At 40.6% G+C, this 26889-nt stretch overlaps 1 protein-coding gene across 3 annotated transcripts in view; it reads left to right on the top strand.

Annotated features, from left to right (window-relative positions):
* Window positions 1–26607, top strand: part of vldlr (very low density lipoprotein receptor) — a 50454-nt gene extending 23847 nt beyond the window's left edge. Inside the window, exons 6-20 of one of the 3 annotated variants that reach the window (XM_041058515.1) lie at window positions 2552–2714; window positions 2938–3060; window positions 4168–4290; window positions 5393–5512; window positions 7265–7390; window positions 9002–9173; window positions 9328–9552; window positions 9650–9768; window positions 10490–10629; window positions 12301–12442; window positions 13306–13455; window positions 20547–20606; window positions 24364–24441; window positions 24759–24928; window positions 25552–26607. In XM_041058515.1, coding sequence (XP_040914449.1) covers window positions 2552–2714; window positions 2938–3060; window positions 4168–4290; window positions 5393–5512; window positions 7265–7390; window positions 9002–9173; window positions 9328–9552; window positions 9650–9768; window positions 10490–10629; window positions 12301–12442; window positions 13306–13455; window positions 20547–20606; window positions 24364–24441; window positions 24759–24928; window positions 25552–25587 — 1947 coding nt within the window. In that variant the 3' untranslated portion in view covers window positions 25588–26607. The remainder of the gene's footprint in view (window positions 1–2551; window positions 2715–2937; window positions 3061–4167; window positions 4291–5392; window positions 5513–7264; window positions 7391–9001; window positions 9174–9327; window positions 9553–9649; window positions 9769–10489; window positions 10630–12300; window positions 12443–13305; window positions 13456–20546; window positions 20607–24363; window positions 24442–24758; window positions 24929–25551) is intronic. The other 2 variants (XM_041058517.1, XM_041058514.1) reach the window with 2 other exon arrangements.
* The last annotated feature ends 282 nt before the right edge of the window (window positions 26608–26889 follow it).

The raw sequence follows: 26889 nt of genomic DNA, 5'->3' as shown, positions 1-26889 counted from the left end.
CACACACACCCTGGTTCTGGTTATTGACCTCTCTCATATACACACACACACACACACACACACACACACACACACACACACAGACTTTGACAGTCTTAACACGCTTTCACACATGGCAGAACAAGTTCCACTGAGTCTGCATTTTGCTCTGTACCTTTTAATTGGCTGTGTGGTTATCACTGTGACAGCCTCAGAAAAAAATAAAAAAATAAAACAAACTGATGCAAACACTCACGCCCACAAATATTTGGAAATGCTGTTTTCAGTGAGAAAGGTCATTGTTATTCCCTCCCTCGCTCTCTCACACCCAGCCAGTCCTGCATCATTGTTAACAGTAATGGAGCTGCAGACACACACACACACACATTCTCACACTCCATTAATCTGCTCCCACATGAGTCAGTGAATTTCTGAGATGATGAAAGTGTGAGAAACTTTCTGCGGCTTCTCTTGATCCCATTCTGTCTGATTGCCCAGTGTTAATTCTAAATAAAGCAGTAATCATCTGTGAGACGTGTCCCAAGTGCTGTCTGCCCTGCGTGTCCCCCAGATAACCTGTCAAATGGTGTGGACTGACCATGATGTGTCTTTGTTTGGTCTCCCTATTAGTGATGTTTGCTCTTTCCTTCAGTGGTTGATGGCTGTGGAAACCCTGAAAAACTCTAGAAATGCCTCTTATTGTGTTATGAATCAACTTAAAAGAAATTTTAATATTTTTCTATATGGATGCTCTTATACTTTAGTCCATTATAACTTTTGGTTATAACATTTGATTTTCCATCTCCCTTAAAGATGTTTGACTCTGTTAAGAGCGACTGTGATTAGGACAGAGAGGATGAGCTTCCTACAGCTTTCTACAAAACAAACCATCTCAAACACCTGGATTCAACCAAATGTCATGTAGTTTAATACAACAGCTACAACAGGAGTTTCCAGCAGTATTGTTGCTTGAGCTGTGTTTCCCAAACATCCACATTATTGCAAAGACTGAGAAAACTGCCATGTTGAAGAATATCCCTTAAAGGAGTTAAGTGGGAAAATTTACACCTCTCATGTCTATACAATTAATATGACACCACAGTCATCAGCCTGTTAGCTTAGCTTGGCATAAAGACTGGAAACAGGGGGAAGCAGTTAGCTAGTTTTTACTTCTTGGCCAGGCACAGGGACTCCCTGGAGTCCTGGCCTTTTGCCTAGCAACCTCGCAGTGACAAGAAGACTCCAGGAAGTCTTTGTGCTTGGCCAAGACATAAAAACACAAATGCAGAGGATGTTTGTGCTGGGAATTATATGTGTGATATTTGATTTCCTTTGTATTTTTGTATATTTAAAATGCAAAAAATATAGATTTTCTTTAAAAAAAAAAATAAAAACATGAAAGTCTTTCAAAGCTCAAGTGTGTACATACGGACAGGTGACACATTTAAAAAAACGGAATAAAGGAGTGGAGAAACCTAACAAATGCAGATGCTTCCACTCAAGTTCACTGCATGGTACAGTTAAACATCTAACATCCAGTCATGCTCTGTGGTGTGTGTGAAAATGCTGAGCAGGCTCAGTTGGTTCTGATTTTGAATCAAGATGGCAAGAGGAACCAGATCAGTCACAGAGACTGGTCAGCTGACATAGGAAATAGTGTTGGACTTTGTGGTTGACAGCTCACATCTTATGACTGCGATGCTTGTTCATTGGTGTGATATGTAAGGAAAACCAGAAGAGAAGCTCTGCCTCCGTTGACAGAGAATGTCAACACAGGACATGATCAGACTGTGTCAGCAAAAACAGTCCTTTGACAATTACATAGAGAGGGAAGTTATAGTAGGGCTGCAGAGCGTAAACCCCTCGTTACAGAGATGAAACCACATTTGAGAGCTCAGGGCTGCAAAAAAACAAAAAACATACAGTGGTCTACAGAGATGTGGAAAAAAGAGTTATGGTCAGAATGACTCAGAGTGTATGTGGGGCGTACACCAGGAGAACAGTACAGGCCTGAATGCTTGAGCCCTACAGTGAGGTGATCTGGTGGCTCTGAAATACTGGGGGGGGGGGGGGGGGCATTATGCTGCTGTAGTTTGGGTCCTCTTGTCCTCAGAGGGAAGGGTCACTGCAAATCAATACAGAGTTGTTCTGAGTGATCACCTTTATCCTATGATGAAACAGGAGTTGTCTCTTCCAGGATGACAGTGCCCCCGTCCATAGGGCACGAGGGGTCACTGAATGGTCCGATGGCTGTGAAAATGATGGGAATCATATACTGTGACCTTCACAGTCACCAGATCTCAGCGAGATTTATGACCAACAGTGCTCCCCACCGTCAGAGCCAAACATTACGAATTTTCTGAGTTTGAAATTAGTCTTATTTTCCAATCTAACTAGTAAATTTCCAGGAAATGGCTTGAAAACAGAAAGTGTTGATGACAGTGAGGGAGTAGAAATTATTATATTATGACACTTAAAATAACATAAATACATATGTTTGCTCATCAAAGCCATGAATGCCTGAGCAGTAACTTGACATGAGACATGATCACATTCTCTTCCTCTCCTGCAGGACCAATCAGACGAGTCTCCGTCTCGTTGTGGCCGTCACCCGACGCCGCCGGCCAAGTGTTCGTCTAGTGAGATGCAGTGCCGCTCAGGAGAATGCATTCATAAGAAGTGGAGGTGCGATGGAGACCCCGACTGCAAGGATGGCAGCGACGAGGCCAACTGTCGTATGTACCCACATTAAAGATGGAGCATGTTAACGTCATGTTTATTTTCGGACCGATCATACTGAGAATACTGCTGTTTATGATGTGGGAGCGGGCTAAAGTTTTCCAGCTGACACAGGATGGTTTTTTTTGATGATGTGGTCTGCGATGGATGGATATGTGTTTGTCTGAGATGGGATTGATTTAATTTTCTGTTGTGTGTGCACGTGCGCGTCTTTGGCAGCTGTTCGCACCTGTGGACCAGACCAGTTCAAATGTGATGATGGAAGCTGCATCCTGGGCAGCCGACAGTGTAACGGCATCAGAGACTGCACCGATGGATCAGATGAACTCAGCTGCAAAAACAGTATGTGCTGTGTGTGTGTGTGTGTGTGTGTGTGTGTGTGTGTGTGTGTGTGTGTGTGTGCGTGTGCGTGTGCGTGTGCGTGTGTGTGTGCGTGTGTGTGTGTGTGTGTGTGTACAGCTCTGCAGATGACTGTTTTTGAGCATCCTGAGGGCACTGTCCAGTGAAGAAGCCTTCTTTTTCTTCTTTTTGTCTTTGGATGTATGTTTCTGTTTTTCCATTCGACCTCAGGCTTCCTGAGGTTCACAAGTTTACTGTGTGTGTTGTCAGTGTTGATGTTGTGAGCATATAAATGGTCTTTGCATATTTGCTAGATGTATTTTTACCTAAATAAATAACTAAAAATTGCAGTCCACTTCAGGCTGTGCTCAGGTGTAAAAGCAGGATGTAAGTTCACTCTATGTGATGTGTTTAGGAGCCTAAAACCATCGCATGCATCTATTGCTTTTACAATCCACTTCAGGGTGTTTTGATGTGTTGTTTTATTTTGTGTTCATCTAGAAGATAAATATACCAAACAAAACCCTTCTGGTTATTTTGTTTTCTTTCTTTGTTTTTGCTCCAGTAGAACAAAATGTGGCTTTGAAGACAGATTGACAAGTCTGTGTCAGATTCTCACTCAGCTGTTGGTTTGAAAATTTAGCTGTTTTTTTTTGTTTTTAACACAAACTGAAGGATTAGACTCAGAAGAGCTTGAGCTTTTGGGTTTATAAAACCTTTTAAAAATTGAATACACTTTGGGCGAGGCTCAGAATCCAATTATGGTTTTCATGGTTTCAGTATCTTGTTTTTCACACACAGGCCTATAGATAGTTTGCTGTCTCACTTGCTGAGGTTCATATTGAGTTTAAAAGCTGTAAAACTTTAATGAATCTGTCATAGAAGAGTTTGACATTTCTCAAAATGTGGTTGTTTGCTCTCTTAGCAAGAGTGAGAGGAAAAGATCAGTGCCACTGTGTTAAAAACAAGGATAGAGCCAGAATTAAACCAGCTTATCATAAAGACTGGAAATAGCTCGCCTGACGCACTGGCAGCATCATGTTCAGGCTTTCAAAGGGAGGTATTATATGTAAATATTAATGAATGCTAATTCCATGTATCTGTCCACAGTGACTCAGTGTAACGGGCCAGAGAAGTTCAAGTGTCGCAGTGGGGAGTGTATCGAGATGAGCAAAGTGTGCAACAAAGTCCGAGACTGTCCCGACTGGAGCGATGAACCCATCAAGGAATGCAGTGAGTAATTCAAAAAAAATCTGCCCCTTAAAAAAAAATAATCAATGCTTATCCTTGTGCCTTGTGACTTATTTTCAAGCCAGTTTTTGTGGGGAAAATGAGCTCGTTGTTCATCTGTCCTGACTTTTCACCAACATCTCTGAGCTGCAGCCTCAGAATCACTGCAACAGTCGCAACTCGTGTGCAGAGTAAACTTAAAACCAAAGAAGTGGCCTTTTTCTGAGCACACTAGCATATTTTTATTGATTTTAATACAAGCCCTGCATTTTCCTGTTGTACAGGCTGGAACCGTGTTTTTTGGAGTCTTGTAATCACAGTGAAGTTGTTGTTGTAATAACATTGTGCCTGTGTAAATATGAATTGTCATGCCGAATGACATGTGATCAAGCCACAGTGTGTCTGTCTGCTGTAACTGGCAAATGTCATTTGCTGTGAAGGTTTGTAGCTCTTCCCCAGCCAGCAGCTCTAAATGTCAGAACTGTTTGAACTAGAAATATTTGAACTTGAGTCACCAGATTTCTGAGTCCTTGTGCTGATGCTTTACACCAAAGCAAAGACAAGAAGGAAAATTTCTCTGGACAGGTTACAGTCACTGCTCAAGAGGCAATTTGCTGTTCAGTTCGGACGTGTTGATCTGTGTCCATAGCTCAGAGAAGAGAGTTTAATGTGGGCAAACAGGGTGAAACGACATGACATTTCTCTGTGTTGCACATTCATTTATGCTGATAATATGTGGATTTTTACATAAATCCCTCCTCATGCAGCTTTAATGTGTCCTGCAGTTCAGTTCTAAATAATTCTCTTTCATGGATCAAAGAACTCGGCCAAAAGTGATTATGCTTTCTACAATCAGAATACTAAACATCTGAGTCTGAACTGTACTACGGTTCAGTCACAGAAGAAAAGATTGGCATATCATATAAATAATCAATTTAATGGATCAAAGAAGTCAAAACTATTATTCTTTTTATTTTCAAGCATATTGTTGGCATTTTCAGTGAATACTAAAACTGAAAAAAAAAAAAAGAAATCCAACAATACATGCTATTAAATCTTTGCTGTGTAGCTTTATAAAGATTTAATCTTCCTTCATGTGCTTCAGATCTAAACGAGTGTCTCCTGAATAACGGCGGCTGCTCTCACATCTGTAAAGACATGGTGATTGGCTTTGAGTGTGACTGCACGCCTGGACTGCAGCTCATCGACCACAAGACCTGCGGAGGTAGGTGACCTTTAATTTAGAGCCATATTAGATCAATGGAGGAGGCTGTAAATATTTGCACTCAAAATTAGATTCTCAAAACACAGCATCGGTCAAGCATTGTTGGCCAGCAATGATCTGTTTGGTGACAATAAATATGTTTATAGGTTTTTGGGAGCCCCCCCCCCAAACAAAACCAAAAATAAGTTGTATAAAGTCTTTTGTGCTTTCAGAAGGAGCTGTGATCAGTGTCAGTTGGTGCTGAAGACGACGCGTTTGAAAATGAAAGAGATCTGGGGGTGATTTAGAAAGAAGTTTTTTCATTTTAAGACATTTCAGGACAAATTTTGGGCCTGATTTGAAATTAAGCCAAGGAAAACCTCACTGAACCCAACTGGAATAAATTAATTTTAATAAATAGGAAAAAAAAAAAAAAGTGCCCACCCTGATGATATTCAGCCCAGACCCACACAGACCTGAGAATAATCAGACCAGATCCAAAAGGCTGCAGACAGACAGAACAGAGAGCACTAACACAGCAGAAAGGCCTTTTTCTTTTCCTTCCTTTGTGAGGAAGGAAATCAGGGGGCACTTGGTAATCTAACTTGTTAACAGATAATAAAAAATGCCCTTACATCAGTCATGCTTTCCTGTTGGCTCCGGTTCATAGGAAATCATTGTGACTTTGATTACTGGTAATTGATATAATAATCGTCGTGCTGATGTACAGTCAGATTCTTCAGTTCAGCCGTGTCTTCACCAGTTGATTTGTGTTGTTTCCTACAGTTTAACAGTTTCTTTGATTATTGGCGTTAGTGAACCCAGTTTAGTCAGTTTACTGTAAACTGAACGCTGACAGTATGTCTGACTTTACCCCACATTTAAGACTCTGACTCCATTTATTTTCCAGGAAAAAACAACAAAACAATAGCTCATTGTTGTTCAGTGACATGCTTTTGTTTCTCAGCTACATTAAACCTCAGTTGTTAGAAAAGGAGATCAGTGAGAACTGTCAGCTTTAGACTTCACTGCTCTGAAAATCAGAACGTCCAGGTTACTTTCCTGGATGGTTTGAAAATAAAATATTAAGACTGGTGACTGTTGATTCTGATTGTTTCATATATACAGTAGTCTGGTTGTGCGAGTTAAAATTGGAATATGTTCTTATTGTGCACGTCTGGCCTCTGAAGGGTTCAGTGTGTAATGTGATGTAACGGCTGTGTTGTAATCTCTTTTTTTTTTTTTTTTCTAACAGCTGAAATTCTCTTTATGTTCAGGAGGCACTGATCTGGCCTCTTTGTTCCTGAGCCAATCGTGGCCTCAAACGCTGCCTTGGATATTGGGAAATGTGTATAATCCCATTTAGAATGAACCCCACTGGTTGCACAATAGCACTTAATCTACTCCCAGACGTAAAATCACCAGTGCCTCCTGAAAACATTTGAATATTTACATGTTGTTCAGAGCAAAACAAGAGCAATTAAAGCTAGGTTTTATTTTCATATTCCAAGAATCATGGGAGAGTTTCAGAGAAGTAATTGTTCTGAAAAAACACAATGTATAATTTTATTTAAAACAAAAAACAAATTGTTTTTTTTTTTTTTGTCCAGACAGGTTTTCAACCTGTGTTAGTAGGCGAGCTGAGTGCAAACATCTGATTACCCAAATTGAAGCATTCAGCAGACCTGATTAATTAAACATGTCAGATACCAGCTGTCCGCCTCTGTTTCTCTTCCCTCACCCCTCCCTCTTCTCCATCTCCTCTGTGTTCAGACATCAACGAGTGCCTGAACCCTGGCATCTGCAGTCAGATCTGCATCAACCTGAAGGGAGGATACAAGTGTGAATGCCACAACGGCTACCAGATGGATCCGACCACCGGAGTCTGCAAGGCTGTTGGTGAGTCAACAGCCCGGAATACAGTATAACGCTGTGAAATATAACATCACCCTTCCACCTTTAAGATGCCCTGTGGTGGAATATTACTTTTATTTTCTTTCTTATTTTTCTCAGGTTTATTTTCTTGGTCTCTGCTCAAGAAAACTCAAAAATAGAGCAGAATTATATCACACAAACACAGAAGCACTGCAGTGACTCGAACTGGCTTTAGAGAAGGTGTTGATTCAACTATATGGTCATTTTGTTGGCTGTAGTCTGAGGTGCTGTCGAACTGTACTGAGTCATATTGATCTCTAATATTTTGTCCACCCCAAATTACCAGTGGTAACAGGAACTGAACATAATGACTTTCAGAAAAGTAACATTTATTGCCAGGCTGTTATATTAGACTGTGGAAGTTTTAGATAGGGTAAGTTACTGCACCAGCAATGAGCGAATAATACAGCTTTTCCAGTCATGAACAAGAAAAATGTCAAAATTAACCAAAAGGTCTTGGAAAATGATGGGTTGTCATCGAACAGTTGTCGGTGTGCAACAAATTACTACCTGACAACGCACTGTATTTTTTCTTCATGATCCCGCAACAGCAGGAAATTGAAATGTGGTTCTCAATCTGGATTCTGATTTTGGCAGAAAATATCTTGAGCCCCTTTTCCTGGGCTACTCCGCAGATTTCATTGTTCATGTAAACTGACATAATGTGGTGCTCTGTTTAAAAAAAACACATCAGAAAAGATATGAAAGATATGTGTTTCTAGGTTGTTGAAAATGTTGAAAAGAGACAGTTCCTGAAGTTGTGTTCAACATTTCATTTTCGTTAAGATAATGGAGAGGAATGTCAAAAAGGGACCTTTTTCAAATCAGACAACTTGACTTTTCATAGCAGGAGAAATATACTTGTAATTAATAACACTGAAAACCACTGCAGCCCAGTTAGATGAACTATCTAACCGAGCAATGAAATTTGTTTCAATGCCACACTTCAAAAAAGTCTGTCATGAAAAAGATTCTGACCATAAACTCAACGGTCCAGTACGAGTTAGGGTTAGGGCATTTCTCTCCACCTTGTTTCCTGTAGTCTCTGTTTCTACTTCTGCTTCCTAATAAAGGCTTAACATACCCAAATAATAAGAGTGATAAAAGAGATATCATCAGAAAGGCTCTGGAGTTGTCTTTCAGCTGGAGATGTCGTCCTCTGGTCAGGTGGTCACATGCTATTCGAGGGTTTGTGCAACAAAAAGACTTTGTGCTGCCCGTTGACAATGACCATCACTGTATCCTAAAGCCTGTTTTTGTTTTTTGTTTTTTTTCCTCAAATAATTTGTCAACTGATCCTTTAACCCTTCATTAAATTATAATTCCTCTTCTGTTATACCATAATAATCCTCATAATCTTCAAAATTGTCACCAACCAACAAGCTGGTCACTGGTTTGCTCTGTGTCAGACACATTCTGTTTTAAACATTTAATAAGACCAGTTCAATCAGTGATTACAATCTCCAGCATCTGCGAGTGGAACAGAGAACCCCCGAGCTACATTTTGAAGAGATGAGCTGTAAGATTATTCTTCAGTTTCCGTTTCTGATCTAACGGAGTCTTTCCTGTCCTCAGGTAAGGAGCCCTGCCTCATCTTTACTAACCGTCGTGACATCCGCCGTCTGGGTCTGGAGAGGAAGGAGTACACTCAGATCGTGGAGCAGCAGAGGAACACAGTGGCTCTGGATGCAGACTTTGACCAGCAGATGATCTTCTGGGCTGACCTGGGCCAGAAGGCCATATATAGGTACATTATAACCCAACAGCACACAGCCACACAGAAGCATGCAGCGGAGCACAGCAAAACAATTGTTTGCAATAGATGGAAAATTAACATTTATATATTGGACAGTTAAACTTGCACATGAGTCACATTGTCTCTTTTCTTTTTGTCCTCACAGCACTGTGCTGGACAAACGCGCGGACGTTGGCACCCACAAAAAAGTGATAGACAACGTCCAGACTCCAGTGGGAATCGCAGTGGACTGGATCTATAAGAACCTGTACTGGTCTGATCTCGGCACCAAAACCATTTCTGTATCCAACTTCAACGGGACCAAACAGAAAGTTCTGTTCAACAGAGGCCTTAAAGAACCGGCTTCCATCGCTGTGGATCCACTGTCTGGGTGGGTGGAAAGACATCAGATGACAATCTTGTGCCTCCAGTTGACAGTGAATATTTACAAATGTGTGTGTATATACTTGTGTGTGTTTGTCCTGTAGGTTCCTGTACTGGTCTGACTGGGGTGAACCTGCCAAGATTGAGAAATCTGGTATGAACGGAGTTGACAGACAAGTTCTGGTGGCAACAGACATCCAGTGGCCTAATGGAATCACTCTGGGTAGGAACACACACACACACACACACACACACACACAGAGGAAACCAATGAGTCATCTTTGTTCATTCTTAACTGCAGATCAATTACATGAAAAGGAAACTCCACCCTAAAACAATAAACAGAGTTAAACAGCTGCTGGTGAAGTCCTTTGCCTTTCTGTGTTGTTTTTAGTCTTTGATGTATGTTAATTCCTCTCAGATGTGGGAAACCACTTCAGCTGTCAACATAAAATGTCAGCATTTGGTGACAATCCCTCTGAATTTAGTAGGGAATTAACAACATTTTACAGATTTTTTTTTCTTCCTTCTAATGTTCACTAATCTCTTATCCTTGACCAGATCATATAGTCAGATGTTCTTCTTTGTTTGGTCTCTTTCTCTTCCTGTGCTTTCATCCCTTACACTGTGGAAAAGCCATTGATTTGTCCCTGTTAATAAAATGTGGTATTGATTCTCTCTCCTATTCTCTTTGACTCCGTGGTCACATTTCCCCCTGACCAATACACTTTTATTCAATGTTCGTCTGGTCTTCTTCCTTGTATTATTCCTTTCTTTCTTCCCTTGTGTTATTATTCTTTTATCCCTGTTTTTTTCCTGCCCTCTTTTTTCTTTTCACATCTTTTTTTTTTCTTATTTTTACTATATTACCTTCCTCTTTCATTTCTCACCTCTTCCCACCGTCCCCTCTCCTGTTTTCTTCATACACCTCATCTTCCTCCCAGATCTGATCAAAGGCAGGTTGTACTGGGTCGACTCGAAGCTGCACATGCTCTGTAGCGTCGACCTGAATGGAGACAACAGGAAGAAAGTACTGCAGTCGTCAGACTACCTGGCTCATCCATTCGCTCTCACTGTTTTTGAGGTACTGCAGTGGTTATATTCTCTCTTTGACACACACACTGTTTTGATGTCTCTGAAAATAAGGGTCGTACACACACTATGATGATTGAGCTGATTATAATATAGTTGAATTGGTCGTCCTGACTGGTCTCAGTTGGTGCTGACAGGAGATAAACTCATTGTGTGTGGTGTTCTCATCTAAATGTGTGTTTACTTGTAAATAGTTGTAATACATGTGCTCCTTTCCAACTGTCATGACCAAAGAAATCTATGTAGTACATTACAGTAATCTTGTTTCATCTGTTTTGAGGTGACATGTTAACATGGTGTAGCCTTTCCTAGTTGAATTTTCTGTTTTTAGACGAAGGGAAATACATTTAAGGATGTAAGAAAAAATCACACAATATCCTGAACAACATTCAGAATAGCATGTTTAGCTAAAATCAGCACTGTTCTGGTGAGGGGATTCAGAACACAGGGGATCACATATTCTATATGAAAACTATGGTGTGTCCTCACAGTCTTAATATTAAGTACTAACAATGATATCTGTTATCTAAAACCTGCACTCTCTATATGTCCAAGCTGTGGCTTTCACATATAGACTGGCTGCATCATAGAACCATAGACATGTGGCTCTCTCTTGCTGTCTCCCTCACCTACACCCACTCAGACAACTGCTACCTCGCTCTGTCTCAGATGACACATTTATTAACATGGAGGCAGTGTGCTTTAGGTACAGCTTATGTCTGAGCAATTTCAGCGTTAAGTCATTTCTACTAAGCAGCATAGTGTAATATTCCCGTCTATGGAAAGCTGTTTCTGTCTGGTGTTCTCATCACTTGCAGTCGTGTAGCTACTGTGGGGGGGTGAATCCTCTTCTACATAAGAAGTTCTGTTTTTTGGGGGGGATAAACATGTGGAGACCGAGGTTACACACAACAGCATGAGCAGTGAAAGCCAGGCTGAACAGACAGCCCAGCCTAAAACAGCAGAAAATCCAGGGAGAGAAATTAATTTGATTGACAGGTGGTCTCTGCAAAGCGCAGTGCAGGAACACAGATGGTTGCATTAGTGATGTAGAATCTCTCTCTTGCGCAGTGTTTATATGCTACAGTTTCCTAACAGGCATTTAGAAAACCATCTGAAGATCTCAGTTAAAAGCACTAGGTGTGTGTAGAAATCACTTTCTTTAATTAAGAGGAAAAAAAAACAGAATGGTATTTTTAGTATTAATTGTATGAGGGAAGAAAAAAGATTTGTGCTGTATAACTGTATTTGTATGACATCAGTATTGATACCTTGGTCACAGAGGTAGGTGTCTATTAAAACTGAATGTCAGGGTGCTTCAGTCTGCTGCAGGTAACCATGACAACAGTACTTATGATTTATGGTTGAAGTAACTTTGGATGGTTAAATCAAAGCTGCTCATTTACAGCCAAAAGAAGTTTAATAATGGATGATGGTTTTCTGTTCTTCTTTCTTTGTTAAGTGGTCTTTGTTAAAGGATGATAATGCACTCTGATAGAGAAAATATAAAAATATAGAAAATAATGGGCAGATTGTGGCAGCAGTTTGTGGTCTCTTCATTTTTCTTACATCAAGTAAGGTTTGGCATTTTATTTCTAAAAGCTTTTTTTTTTAATCACAGTAACAGAGAAATGAGCTATATTTTTTTCTGTCCTTCCTCCAGGATCGGGTCTTCTGGACAGATGGTGAAAATGAGGCTATCTATGGCGCAAACAAGTTCACCGGCTCTGACGTGGTGACGCTGGCCAGCAACCTGAACGACCCCCAGGACATCATAGTCTATCACGAGCTGATCCAGCTATCGGGTGAGAACCTGAGGGGAGAAGATGGGAAGTGGGGGAATGAACAGTGAGAGGCAGGTGGAATAGACGGACATTAAGAATCGCTGAGCTGGAAAATCGTCTTATTCATCAGAGTCCTGCAGGATCGGTGACATCACAGCAACCTTAGGGCTGAAGTTTTTTTTTTTTTTTTTTACAGTAGCAGCTGCTGTGAGTTAATGAAGGTTAATGAAGAAAAAGTTAATCAGACATTATTGTAATTACACATGATTCAGGTACAGGGTGTTCTAATGATAATTATCACTGCAGCTGTAATCATGCAGCCATAATTGATGCAGGTCTACTAGCTTTTGACATAATTTACTTTAGATTAATGGAAGGAAGGAGCCAATAAGCTGTACCCATATACCAGCTTTTGATCACACAGTCATTGACGGATGGAGTTTGCTCAGCTGATCTTCAAAGTTCGTCTTTTAAGCTGACGTGTGAGAAACATTGGAAAACAGAAAAACATCTACAGTTCCGTAACAACTGAACAAACTTTACCGGTTGATAATAACTTTGTGATTCGGTAGAAAGCTTCTTGAGTAAATTAGTAAGTGGGCCTTGAGTTGTGATTGTTTTTTCACACATCTGTTCTCAACATCAATTTTCTCAACATTTTTTTTTGTCAAGCCACACACTCTGTACATGTGTATATATATTTGTGAAACACAGCCTATTTCAGCACTTTCCATCACTAACTTATGAGCTGTGAAGCACTAGCAACAGTTCCACTTTACAAGGATTCATTTTTGAGTTAATAATAGAAATATTGCTTCATGTAGCTTCAACGTGCAGCTTTTCTATATGTCTGGCAAACTAACCAGGGCTGTTGACTCTGACAGGTACTAACTGGTGCACAGAAAAAGGTGAAAATGGAGGCTGTAGCTACATGTGTCTGCCTGCACCGCAAATCAACAAACACTCCCCCAAATACACCTGTGTGTGTCCAGAGGGACAGGAGCTGGCTGCTGACGGCTTGCGCTGTAGACCTGGTGAGTCACAACAATATGTTTTAGTTGACTGATTTTATTTATTTATTTATTTTAACATTACCTTCATTCATGTTTACACCCAAACCTGGAGCACAAGTTGCAACATGAAATCATTTCTTTGCATTCATTTTTGACACATTTCTATAATCAAAATAAATGCCACGACCCCTGTAGGACTCGCAAATTTATCTGCAATTTGCAATTAGCAACAATCATTTGTGAAACATGACATTGCTACTTGTGATCTACGTACAAGCATAGCTTGCAGGGCTTGTGAGGGTATCACACAAAGTGAAATTCTGCATGGAAACTGTAGAGTTGCACAATGAGTCAGTCTAAAATATAAACACTGATTCATGCTTCTGTACAGCCTCGTGACGATTCTCTCGCATAAGTAGGGAGATCTGCTGCAACGGTCTAGGTCCTAATTTCTTTGCATCACGAAATGACTGCAGAGACTGCAGTATAACATGAAATGTGCAAAGACAGTGGAGGCAGCATGTAAAACTAATCTAACATATAAGAGAGATGTCACATGGTAAGAAAAAGCTTCAGAAGATTTTCAGGGAAACCCTGGCAGTGGTAGTGAGGAAGAGGAAATTCATTTATCCAATTCTACAGCTGACAAAACGTGTGATTACGAACACATCGATATTACCAATGATCCAGCTGACTGATTTAAATTTGCCTCTGGATGCCTTCAGGTTTGTGTGGATGGCATCGTGGGAGAATATTTGTAATTGTAGAGTTGAAACCACCAAAACAGACGGTAAACCTGTAGCTGCTCGTTGTGCTAATGTGCACCTCAGTGACCGTTCACACAAATGCATCTTTGCAGCTGATCCTGTGCATTCCTCTCTGCTTCATCATTCCTTTACTGCGCCTCTTCTTAAAGAACTGATTAAAAAGAAAAGGATAAAGGGAGCTTGGCTTTCACAGGGGTTCCCCCAAAACACAGAATCAATTGTAAGAAACAGAATTAATTCAGTCCAGTTCTTTGGGTTAAACTGGCTTTGATGCAAAGAGAGGAGTTTCATCACTCCCTCCCTTTTTCCTCTGCTTCTCAGCCACTGAAGCATGTTTCCCTGGTGTGTATGTGTGTGTGTGTGTTCCCTCTGCAAGCCTTGTCTTCTAACTGTATCCATGGCAGCCACAAGCCCAGCTGTCTGTTTGTGTTAGTAGTCTGACAGCTGAACAGTAGCTGAGTCAGTTGGTGTTGTGATCCAGTTTTCAGGGAGTCTTTGGCAAGTCTCAACACCGTCCTCCTTCACATCTCAGCTGCAGCTCTGTCTCCTCCTCCCGTGTTTGAAAGTGTCTTTGTTGTCTCATCCTGACAGCTGAATTCCCGAGGTTGATTCCTCTTCCAGTCGTTCTTGCCCTCTTGTCCTGTTGAGCCCTGCCCTCTGGTTTGGTTAGTTTCAGGTCTGAGCTGTGTTCAGTTCTCTGGAGTGTGATACAGCTGTGTCAGTGCGACAACAGCTGAATGTTTGGGGATGTGATTGTGGAACATATTCTAACACCATGGGTGTTAATCCGCAGCTATAACACCCTGCCCCCTTCACGGAAGGCTTTCCATGAGATTTTGGGCCATGGCAGGGGAGATTTTCTCCCTGTAGCTGGCCTGGTTCACAGTCAGTGTTTCACTCCATCCCAAAGGTGTTTGGGGTCAGGGCTCTGTGAAGGCCTGTCAAATTCTTCCACACCAAACTGGAAAGACTTTCTTTATGGACCTAGCTTTGTGTACAGTGGCACTGTCATGTTGAAAGAGGAGAGGGTCTGTTACCACAAGCTTAGAAGTATATACGTACATATGTTGTAGTATTAATATTTCCCTTTCCCTTCAGCCAAGCCCAAACCATGAAAACCAGCCCCAGAACAAAATCACACAAAAAGAACGTGGTCATGGTGAGCATAGTTACAGTTTTTAATTTTCCATAATCTGAGCTATTGGGAGCATGTAGATGTTAAAAAGAAGAGACCTGAAAATGGACTCCTGAGGAACTCCACGTGCCTCACTTTACCAGGAATTCCAGTTCAGGTGTATCCCTCGTGTTTCTCTTTTCTCTATATTATTCGCAAAATTGAGTCAGCTTCAGGATAAGTGGAAATTATTTCTCAAGTTTAAACATTTTTCGATTTTGAATATGTCTTCAACTTAATTTGCACCGTCTAGAGTGAATTTGTCTGTTTGCATTGACTCACAACTTTCCACTGATTTTACATGAAGATTGTTTCAGGTAAGGTTCACTAGTTCCTGGAAAAATGTTTTGTTTTTTAAAACTTAATTCTGAATATTTTGCCTACTCTGTGCAGTTTATGCCAAGGATAGAACTTGAGCACTCTGGTCAAAAGTATATATTAAAAGTAGATATTGCCTCCACTTTTAGACGTGAGCTTTAATATGACTGAATTAATGCTTTTAGACCTGCTGTCCTGCCCTCCATAACTCTTTTTCTTTGCTTTTAAAACGTCGCTGGGAAACGCTGTTCTCTCTCTCTCTCTCTCTCTCTCTGATCTGCTCTTCTCCAGTTGTTTTGTCTTGAGTCGTCCAGCTCCTTCTCTGCGCTCTCACAAATTAGCCTTTTCATACTGAAGCAGCGTCAGATAGGAACCTGACAGCTGAATTCAGTGCACATACCCTCCTAATTGGACTCAAACTGTAGACCGAGACACTGGTGTACACGAAGTGCTGGAACATCTCCCTGACAACTCTCTGCACTGCCGTCCTCCTGCTCCTCTGAATGAAAGTCTGCCTAGTTAACCTGTTGAGTTTTCTTTATCGTCTTCTTTATTCTCATCTATTTCCAAGTGAGAGCTGAGAGTCTGGTTCCAGCATTTCTTGACAGTTTTTGCTGCCTGTCTTCCTTTTTGAGATCTTTTATCTGCAGTATTACTCCATTTATATGGACTCCACATTCGTTTCATGTTGTGTATCTGTGAAATTGGCTGCATTTTTTAATATAACTTTCACAAATTGATTCTGACCAGTCAGAATTAAGTAGTCAGAAATCCTTACTCAAAGGATGGATTTCTTTTTCTCACACCCAGATGTCTTGATGTTTTCATTATGTTATAATTGTGGTTCCTTACATCTTGGGTTGTGGCAGGCCACTGCTTTGGTTTGCTATTTTTGCTCCAAATTTAATGGTGAAGTCACTGTTTTAAAAGATCATTCCAATTATTTACAACCTTGGACTTATTTTTCTGTTTTTTTAACATAACTGGAATTTCTTACATTCAGAGTCTCATCACTGATTTCACTGTCAAGAATTGCTTTTGCATTTTGTACTCTGGTTGTACACTGAAACACTCCCGACTCTCCAAAAGCTGAATCCAGAAACTGATTTTGAAAACACAGCTTGTAACCTGTAGTAGCCAAGGTCTTCAGCCATGCTAATGACATGGCTCTTTGGATGGTAATGTTGGTCAGTCCACTGCTTTGGTCCAGACTGAAATATCTCAACAACTATTTTATGAATATCCATGAAATTTGGTACAGATGTTCATGGTTTTCAGAGTTTAATCCATACCGACTTTTCTTCTGCTGCCTCCTGCATGTCAGAGTTTTATGTCATGAATTACATTCATGGTTTCAAGGGGATGAGTCCCAATGACTTTGGTGATTCCCTAACTTTTCCTCTGACCTTTACTTCTTTCCTTGTACAATTTGTCCTAATCAATGTGATGCAAGGCTGAAGACACAAGTGTTAGAGCTGTTCTGATAGGACACATACAAAGTGCACACGTTCAGATGATGTTAAACTTGGTAGTGCCCACAAAAAAGGGACAGAAGTAACAGTGTGAAAAGTGGGGGAAAAAATGCTTAAAAGTTTGAACTTGAAACCCCTTATTTGTTTTCACCTTTGCATAACTAGCTGGTCCCTTTGTGAAGCTGGCATGCTAGTTTCTCAGTTTTGGAAAGATTTTAGATGAAAGATATTTTAAGGAATGAAATGTCAGCACCTTTGGACAGTAACTGTGCTGATTTCACCACTAGAAGACCGACATGAATCATCTAAGATCGTACGAAAGGACGATATGAACTTTCTGCACCCACTCTGCCAGCTCTGCAGCAGGTTTTACTGCCTGTTCCACAGAAGTGTAATGGTTTTCCTATAATAAACGTCCCTGCAGCCTGACTCACCTCCTTACAGGCTGTTTGGGAATCTGGAGCTGCCTCAAGGCTCTTTACAATTGCTGTGATGACTGAATGTACCACCCAGACTGCCAAGATGTGTGTGTGTGTGGTGTTTTTTTTTTTTCTTCTTTGCAAACTTCTATGCAGCTTGACTGCTTTTCTTGCTGCAAAGTAAAACCTGACCGATACTGGATTTTTGCAGATACAGATTTTGGGGGGTAAAGAAAATCTCAATATTGATCATTTTCATTATCATTATCATTTCTACATTACTCAAAGTATCTTTTTGCATTACATTGTATATTGTGTTTTCTGCATTGTAAAAAAAAATCATATAGGACAACATTTACACTAAAAATGATGCGTGTGTGATTGGCCAATAGCTTATAAAATTGGCCAACTGATATATTGGTCGGGCTCTAATGGAAAGTGTGTGCATGCAGTTCGAGGGTGTGTTTCTGAGCGTGTGAATACATGCAAACTTATCCCAGTGCTGTGCTGAGATTGTGTGTCCTCCTGCGAGTTTTCATGCATGCTCGAGTTGTCTTGTGAGTGTCTTTATGTGCCTGTGTCTTTTTCTACAACTGTGTTTACACGCCTGTCTGTGTTTCTGGTACTATTTAAAAGTGAGAATAGCGTGGGAGGGGTTAAAGAGGGATGCCTGTCACTCGCTGAATGCTCCTCCACCTTCCTCCCAGTTGGGCTGCAGCCAGAGGCCTTGTTGCTCTTTACTAAACCTCCAGCTAACATATTTATCCCATTTTACAGCCGCTGCTGTTGCAGCTGGGCTGAACAGGAACTGTAGAGCATTGTGTGGTTGCAGCTTTGGTCGCCCCTAATCTTGTTAGTGAGAGAAGTAATAAGCGATGCTCTTCACTTCAGGGTTGAACCTGAAACTACCACAGAGGGATTCATATAATGGTCTTTAGAGGCGACTAGGGTGTGTTTTCCTTCAGGCAGAACAATCTCAGGCTGAAATAGAGGATGTTTCGGAGGGTTTACGGACTCTGTTGGGACTCCACTTAGTTCCACAGTTTGTTTCCTAAGATATCTATCATCATCAGTCCAATTTGTAAACAGTCAGTTTTAGTATAAGGGGCTTACAGTTTGAGCTGTGGTTTGTCAACATCTTATCCAAGCTCAAGTCTGAATTAAATATGGTAATCAAGCCCAAATCCTTTCCAATCTCTCACAGTATTTATTTAGATTTACCCTTCAGCAGTCTTGAAGGGTACTCTGTGAAGTTTTTATAGTAAATGGCTTCGTTTTGGTGTCTCTCACCAAAAAATTTTTTGCCACATTCAAAGGCAGGGCAGAAAGCCTGACACCCTTTGAATGTCTTTGTAAGCTCAGTGTGATAAATTGTACAAATTCTGATAACAGCACTCACTTTGACAGTCTCTCCTCGAAGGCACTCGTGGTGTTTCGCTGTTATATACACAAACATTGACAGAAGTAGGTTGTGTGAAGAATGAAAACAGAGAACATGAGAGAGAAAGTTCAGACGCTGCCTACTCTCCTGCCACCGCACACCTGTGGTGATTGTCGGATTGTCTGTTTCAGTTTCTGTTTCTGTTGTAGAGGTGTTGTGTGAAGCATACTGAGGCCTTAATGTGCAACTTTCAACCTCAGGACACAATAGAATAAATACAGAATTTCAATTTGCCATTTTTTAGACTGGTTTTGTCAACAGATATTTTTGTTTTTCTCCATTAGTTCCTAATTATCAAAATATATAAAAATATTGAAATCTTAATCTCTCAAAGCCTAAGATCACCTCCTCAGATGTTTTCTCCAACAGAGGTATCAGTTCAGTGATATAAAAAATGGAAAAGCAGCACGCAGTGACTCAAGTGATGTCACTTGAGGCAGATGAAATGAAAGAAAGAAGTGATGTTATCAGACACCTCTGTAGTCTGCTGCTCATCTCTGTTTGACGCCAGAGGCTTGAGGCTACATTAGCAGCTGCTAGCATAACACACAGTGATCTCCATCTGATCCTTCAGCAGTCGTGTTGCATTGTGGTTAACGTAGGCAGCTGGTTTTGACGAGCACAAAGAATGCATAGAATAAAAAAAAAAAAAAAAAAAATCATCTCTGGTTCTGATGCACTTTTTAAAATCCTTTTTCAAAAAAAAATATCGATTGTGAGTCCAGAAATGTGAAAACAGCTCAGTGCTAGATAAGTGGAGTATTCTTTCAGTGCTTTCCATAATTATCTGTTGATCAGCTAACGACTTAATCGGTTGTTCAGCACTTGTATAGTGTGCAGTACATAGAGGCTTTGGAAACTGCTTTAGTCTGCCTTTGTTTGCCCGTGCTTAATGTTGTGTTGTTTTGTGTGGCAGTAAGCATGATATGCACTCATTTCCAACTCCTACGCGTCAGACCTAACAGCCCTGTGATTTTTACAGCAAACACAGCAACACTCTGCTGCCTCTGCTAATCAAGGCTGCATTGATCTACCTGTAAGGCTTTTATTGTCGCTGCAGATGTCCGTCCTGGTTGTGCAGATGCTGATAGGGATGTGCTGATCAATACAGTTTACCGTGCATTGTGACTTTAATCCTGTACATTGCTTCTGAATGTCGTCCCTTCACTGTACCAGCCTTTGTGTGCATCTACCTTCTGTGTTAACTGTCGTATAAAAGCAGGAAAACCATGAAAGTTGCCGTCGTATGAAGACGCAATGCTGCTGCTGTACATTGTGGATGGTTGTCATGACTGTCTTGTGTTTTATCTTGGTGATGGCTTGGCTTCTTTCTCGCTGAACAAAAGTGGATCCTGCTTTCATCTAACGAGCATATATTTACGTCTCCTGAGATCTGGTCTATTTTCAAAGAAGGCCTGTTTACATATGTGTAGTTTGAAAATAGGACGACTTCTGTACCTTCATATTTTGTTTTCAAGTTTGTGCTGTCAAAAGCTTGACTCTTGGCTCTCTCTGTGACAGACCCTTCTACCAAAGGTCCCTCAAAGGATGATGGGAAAGCTCTAATACAGCCGCCCTCAGGTAAAACCACCAGTCGCCGTCTGCTCTGCTGCCTGTTTCTGGGATGGTGACTTGTTTGAAGCATGTTGGGCTTTGTTCAAAAATTAAAAAACAAAAGACTGTTCTCCTCCCTTACCATGGATTCAGGAGGGGTTTTTTATTTCTTACAGTTTAATTGTTAAACATCTGTCTCTTAAGTGTTTTTGGCTGCAGACACAGTTGCAGTTTGTATTGGCTTTTTCTTTCCATCTACCCTTGAATCTTTTTTCATTAATCTCCTGCCAACATAAAATGATAAACTCGCTTGTGTCTACAGGGCTGTATGGACCTTTTTAACATCCTTGACTGAATGCCTTTCCTGTCTCGCTCTATCAGTAACGATGGCTTCTGGCTGTGCTTTGGTGTTTGTTCTTGGGTTATGACATGCATTCAGATGTGTTTCAGGCCTCAGTGCAGTTCAGATAACTCATTTAAGGCACTTTATTCTTAATTTGTGACACATGGTCTGGAGGTATTTTAAGGGCTAATTCCCCACCATCCAGTTCTGTCTAGTTTTCTTTTTCTGTTATTTAGGACTGAAAATTCTACTGGTTGTATTTGAGAATCATAACAAAATACTTATGTAGTTGGTTTTCAAATATTTGTGAAAAAAAAAAAAAAGAATAACTTAAGTAATGTTGCCTGTGAAGTTAAGTTGCTAGTGTAATGAGCCCTTTCAACCCAATTGATGCAGCTTGCTTTAAAAATTCCACCTGTACCTCTCACACATATAAACACTTTTCTGCTCATCCATGATTCTAGTGCAAACAGAAACTGACTCTTCACAGTGCAGATTCACCAAAATGAAAAGTTAGCATAGGCAAAATAGAAACTGGGATTAAAGCGTAGCTCACGCCACTCTTTCAAAAAGTCAGAAATCACTCTGTCGTTCACTCATTCACGGCCAGTGAGCAGTAAACTGTGATTTCAGACACCAGTAAATCATCATTTTGCACCATTGTTGACAAGTTCATGACAGCTTTTACAGTGACTGTTAATTTTCACATCTATAAAAGACAACACAAAGTATAGCATACGTTAACCCATCGTGTGAATTATTGAAGGCACTATGTAGTGAATAACTTTCACACAGAATTCAGACTCTCAGATAAAATATCAATGGGAAAATGTGGTGTAATATTAAACAAACAGGGAGCGGTTTCAGATACAGCTGCTGGCTCCACGGCAACATGATGCTTTCTGAATGTGTCAGTCGAAGAGCGATGGGAACTGTAGTCCCAGAATCCAGAACATGTTCATCTACCAAACTGAAATAAGAAACACAACAAACAAAAATCCATCCAGGTAAATACCGACAGGCTTAGAGTCCTGGAACATGTTTAGCAGTGATCTCTTATTGATGACTTAACTAAACTTAACATGAAAGTAACAGAGAGAAGTGGTTTAGAGGGTCAAATGAATCTCTCTGGCTGCTTTTTTCTTTTTGTTGTGGTTTTTAAGATTGTTGTTATGTTTCTCACCTTTTTTGTGTGACTGTCATGAGTCAGGCTTCTGACCTGTCTTCACCTGGATGTGGATTTGGTCACAGTGTTCAGCCCTGTACACATTTCAGGCTCACAGGGTGTAAAATGTGATTGGTAAACAAAAGCTGGAATGAAGTGTTGGCTCAGTAACTTTGTCCTAATCCTCTGAAAAATGCTGCTGTTGAATGAGTTGAGTGGAAGGACCATGAATGGCAGCACACAGGGCACAGATGAAATTGACTGATGAGTTCCTGTTTGTTTCTAATTACAGAACTTGTTCTTGTGACTTTAAGTTGGTTTGATTGATTTTGTTTTTTGTGCGAGCCATAGTGTTGTTGTAAAGCTGTTCTCAGTTCTCCCTGCTGAACATGTGATGCAGCTGGATTTTGTGCAGTTTTACATGTTCTGCTCCTGTGATAGTGTTGAATTAGCCAGTGAGTATCTGGATGTTAAACCACAGTTCAGCACTGAGCTCTCTGCTGGCAGATGTTTGTCTTCAAGCATAGCTCCGCAGCGGCACCTAGTGGTAGAAACAAGGAAGTGGCCTCAAACACCTCAGAATCTGCAAGTGCCACTTCTGGTTATAGATATTAAAGTGTGCCTGCTGTATTGTAGGAAACAGAGTTGTTTTCTTTTGAGTCATATTTCCTAATTCAGTGATCTCAGCTTTCTGAGGAGCGCAAAGAATTTATGCCACCCCTGGCTGTCAGAAAGGCTGTGCAGACTTGATCGGTAGGTTTTGTCTTTAATTAATATGTCTGGGTTGGTTTTTTTTTTTCCTCCTTCCATGGAAGCTCAAAATACAGCCCTGGAGTTGTAAAGCGTCTGCGAAGTATTATATGAAAAGTTCGAAAAATGTGAAAAATCGAAGGATGGGGAGCGGAGGTGTGGTGATACCCTATATTTTTCTTCTTGTCAACAAATTGTAAGACAAAAACAGATAATGATCTGTTGCTACTGATGAGAATCGTCTGTATAGCCTCATAGATTTGATTCTTCTGTGCCAAAGATCATAAACACACACTGTAGTTAATCTCGACACTGGATAATTGCTCATTATTTCACCAAATGTGTATTAATACTCTGCGAGGCTGTTCTTAAGACTCGTGGTGGACAGACTGACAGAACAACATTGCCATCCCTACAGCCATGTTGCTATAATTTCAGGTGCACTTTCAGTTTTAAATTTTTATTGTTGGTATTGTTGGAGTTTAGCTGCTGAACCACTCTGTCTCCCATTTATTTTGTCGCTGGGAGCATTTGAGGAGGCATGTGGAGGACATCGCCAAGCCATTTGGCAGCAGACTGACTGGCAGGAAGAACAGGACTCAACTAAACCCTGTCTTTCTTTTTTTTCTTTTTTTTCTTTTTTTTTTTTTTTTTTTTGTCTCTTTGTCCTGAAGTCTCCGTCGCTGCTTTCAGCCGAGCTGTTTGCCAGTCATGTCACTCACTCGCTGCTGACACCAAAACACTCGGGCTTGCTCCATGAACACCCCGACTCTGGATACTGTTTATCTTGGAAACAAAATAAAAACTGTTCTTTATACACAGCTGACAAAAAACATCTGTTTCACACTTTCAGTTTTTTTTTTTTTTTTTACACATTTATTTGACATTGATAGAGTTCAAATAGCTCAGGAGACATTGTTATGGATAGAAGTCAGTACGGCAGATTTTATCAATGGCATGCTTCATTTTTCTTTCTTTTGTTAAACATAAATGTGTTTGTCAAACAGATTGTGGTTGTTTTCAGGGACCCTTTAACACAAAAACATTAGGAATGTGGAAGGTCATTGTCCATGTGGAGTTGGCAGGTTGCAGTGTCATGCAACAAGTGGTGAAGCAGGGCATGATCAACATCTGTTTCCTATTGTGCCCACATACAGTGTGATCATCTGAGCTGTTTTCAGTTCACATAGACATTTGTAGATTAGTTTTTTTTTTTTAATCTGGTGATTCTGTCTTTTAGTTTAGTCTGTTCTGAATCCAGAAAGGAGGAATTTAAACAGCAGCTGGTCTCGTGTTGGCTTCCGATCATGCAGCTGAGTCCATTAAAAGGCCTGTGGCAGTAGAATATGTCTAACCTCTGACTAAACCTTTCTTTTTCTGCTTGTTGAAATAAGCATTTTCTCAAACTTAGCAAGTTGAGAGGACTTGAAAATGTCATCAGTTCATTGTTGCTGTTGGTGTTTGGTTGAAAATGTTCTTTTTTGTTTTGTTTTTTTTTTTGGTTTTGTTTTGTTTTGTTTTCCCAGAAGCCAACGTGAGCACGTCGATCCAGGTGAACTCCACAGCCAGAGGGTCTGCTGCTGCCTGGGCCATACTGCCTGTCTGTGAGTAGAAATCACACACGCTTGCATTCATACATGTAAGAAGTGTGACGGTTGTGTATGTCATGGTTGGATTACATCACACTTAAAATACTAATTTGTAAGTGTGATTTACAATAAATTACCCATAGTTCTATGTTTACAATCAAACTTTAGGTTTTCTGAGGTAATACTTTAATAATACTAAGTAATACTTTAAAAATCACAAGACAGCTAAGGTGGACATTTATATTTAGGAATTGATGACAAAAGCTTGTGTTTGACAGCCAAATGCTGAAAGTCATCTGACTATGTTTGTGTCCATTTGTCCCTCGTCTCAGTGCTGCTGGCGATGGCAGCAGCAGGCGGTTACCTGATGTGGAGAAACTGGCAGCTGAAGAACCAGAAGAGCATGAACTTTGACAACCCTGTCTACCTGAAGACCACAGAAGAAGACCTCAACATCGATATCACCCGACATGGCGCCAACGTGGGACACACCTACCCTGCGGTGAGTAAACCACCATACAAGCCCCAGAGCAAAGGGCATCATGGGTAAGCATCAGTCATCAAACAACCTCAAAGCGTGGATGTAGAGTTTCTGAGAAGCCGTGCATCTTAAATAATTTCACCCTGACGCAGAGGATGCAGCCCCGCATGTTAATGACCTCTGTTCTCTCCCTGACCTTGTAGCCTGCGGTAATCCTTAGTGCATTGTTGGTCATCCACAGAGCGCATCTCTCTGTACACAGATTAAACAGATTAACCTAAACCAGGCCAGACCCACAAGATGGACACTAACCTCTGCTGTCACTGTCACAGCTGCAGCAAACACCTCTCTGTACGTTCAGGAGGGGAGAAGCTAAAAAGAACGAAGCTGCTTTATTCAAAAGAAGTGAAAAGAAATGTTGTTTTTCCACATTTATGTTTGTATGAATTCAGTAAATAAGATGATGCATGTTAACTAATAAACTTTAGTGTTTAGACTTTGGACAGAGCCAGGCTAGCTGTTTCAGTCTTAATGCTAAGCTAGGCTAACCACGTCTGAACTCTGGGACAAAATAAATAAAGGAAACATTTAATTAAGCCAGATCTTTCCCTCTCCTCCCCCTCCTTCCCTCTCTCTGTTTCCAGATTTCTATAGTGAGCACAGATGATGATTTGTCCTGATCGTCTTGGTTGTTTTTTGTTTTTTTTTTGTTTTTGTTTTTACGGCAGCCCGTAGCGTTGCATGGCGCCTCCTTGTTCCCATGCCGCTGGTTGTCCGTAGCAGCAGCAGCCCTTACAGTACGACCACATGCCTTCTGAAGTGCATTATGTCATTATCTGTGGTGAGGATGACCGGAGGAAATGTTATTTATTATGTGAATACTACAATGAATTATGTGTCATAACTGTTTTCACTCAGTCCGTCCAAAGTATTATGGATTTTTTTTTTCTTTTGGTCTTTATTTTCGAAGCCTCAGATAACTTCCGGTTTTGCCCCGCAGTCTGAAAGGTGTCCGACGCCATCTTTTCACAACTCTTTGATTGCCTCTCGCAGGGCTTTCTGTGTTCAGGCTGAACTGGAAAACCGACAAGAGGACGCAGTATTTCTCTCGTCAAACAGATTAGCTCTGCTGGACAGGATCTGAAACTAGATCTGAGCTCTCAGAATCCGACAAAAAGATGGCGGGAGACTTAAGGGTCAAGGGACATTTAGAAATGAAATATTCCTGGGGATAACATCATCCAAACTTTATTTCTTGCCTCCCGATACAGCAGGCTCAGATATGTGAATATTTATATACAACCATGTTTTGGGCAGTAATATCTAAGAAATGTACGTTTTCCTTTATTTGTTAATTTTTATGTGGTTATTTTTACGTTTCCTTTCCTATGGTACCTCCAGGAGCTCGTTCTTACAAGCAGTTTTCTCAGTCAGCGATCAGCATTATTATTATTATTATCATCATTATTATCATTACTATTATTATTATTATTATTATTATTATCATAGAAGCTGTGTAAGGATCACCATGGTTACTGCATTTGTAAACACTGTACATATTTACCCATCATCCCTCAGAGACATGACCGTCAATCAGGACTCTCTTCAATGCACTTTGATCAAATGTTCCTTGTGTAAATAAGATTGTATACATTTGACTTGAAATCAATTTTTTGCTATGGTTGGGCATCGCACCAGGGTTAGAAGAAAGAAAAAGCTGAAAAAAAAACCAACACAACTGAATTTGGTAAAACTATTTTGTATGTTTGTGTGCTGTTGCTGTGAACTTTTTCTAGCCTTGTACAGTGAAGGGGAACACTATTAAAACTTAAGAGCTCTGTATCTGTGAAGAAACTGATTTGCAAATCACTTCAGAATTAAACCTAATCCACAACGTTGTTCAAAACATGACGTCTGATGTTTTCTGTCGTGCACGTGAGTGTCTGAAACCAGAAGAGTGGAGTCTCGTATACCAGCAGATC

This window comes from Toxotes jaculatrix, chromosome 16, assembly GCF_017976425.1.
Source record: "Toxotes jaculatrix isolate fToxJac2 chromosome 16, fToxJac2.pri, whole genome shotgun sequence".
In the NCBI taxonomy this organism is placed as follows: Eukaryota; Metazoa; Chordata; class Actinopteri; family Toxotidae; genus Toxotes; species Toxotes jaculatrix.
This window is presented reverse-complemented; position numbering and strand designations above follow the sequence as displayed.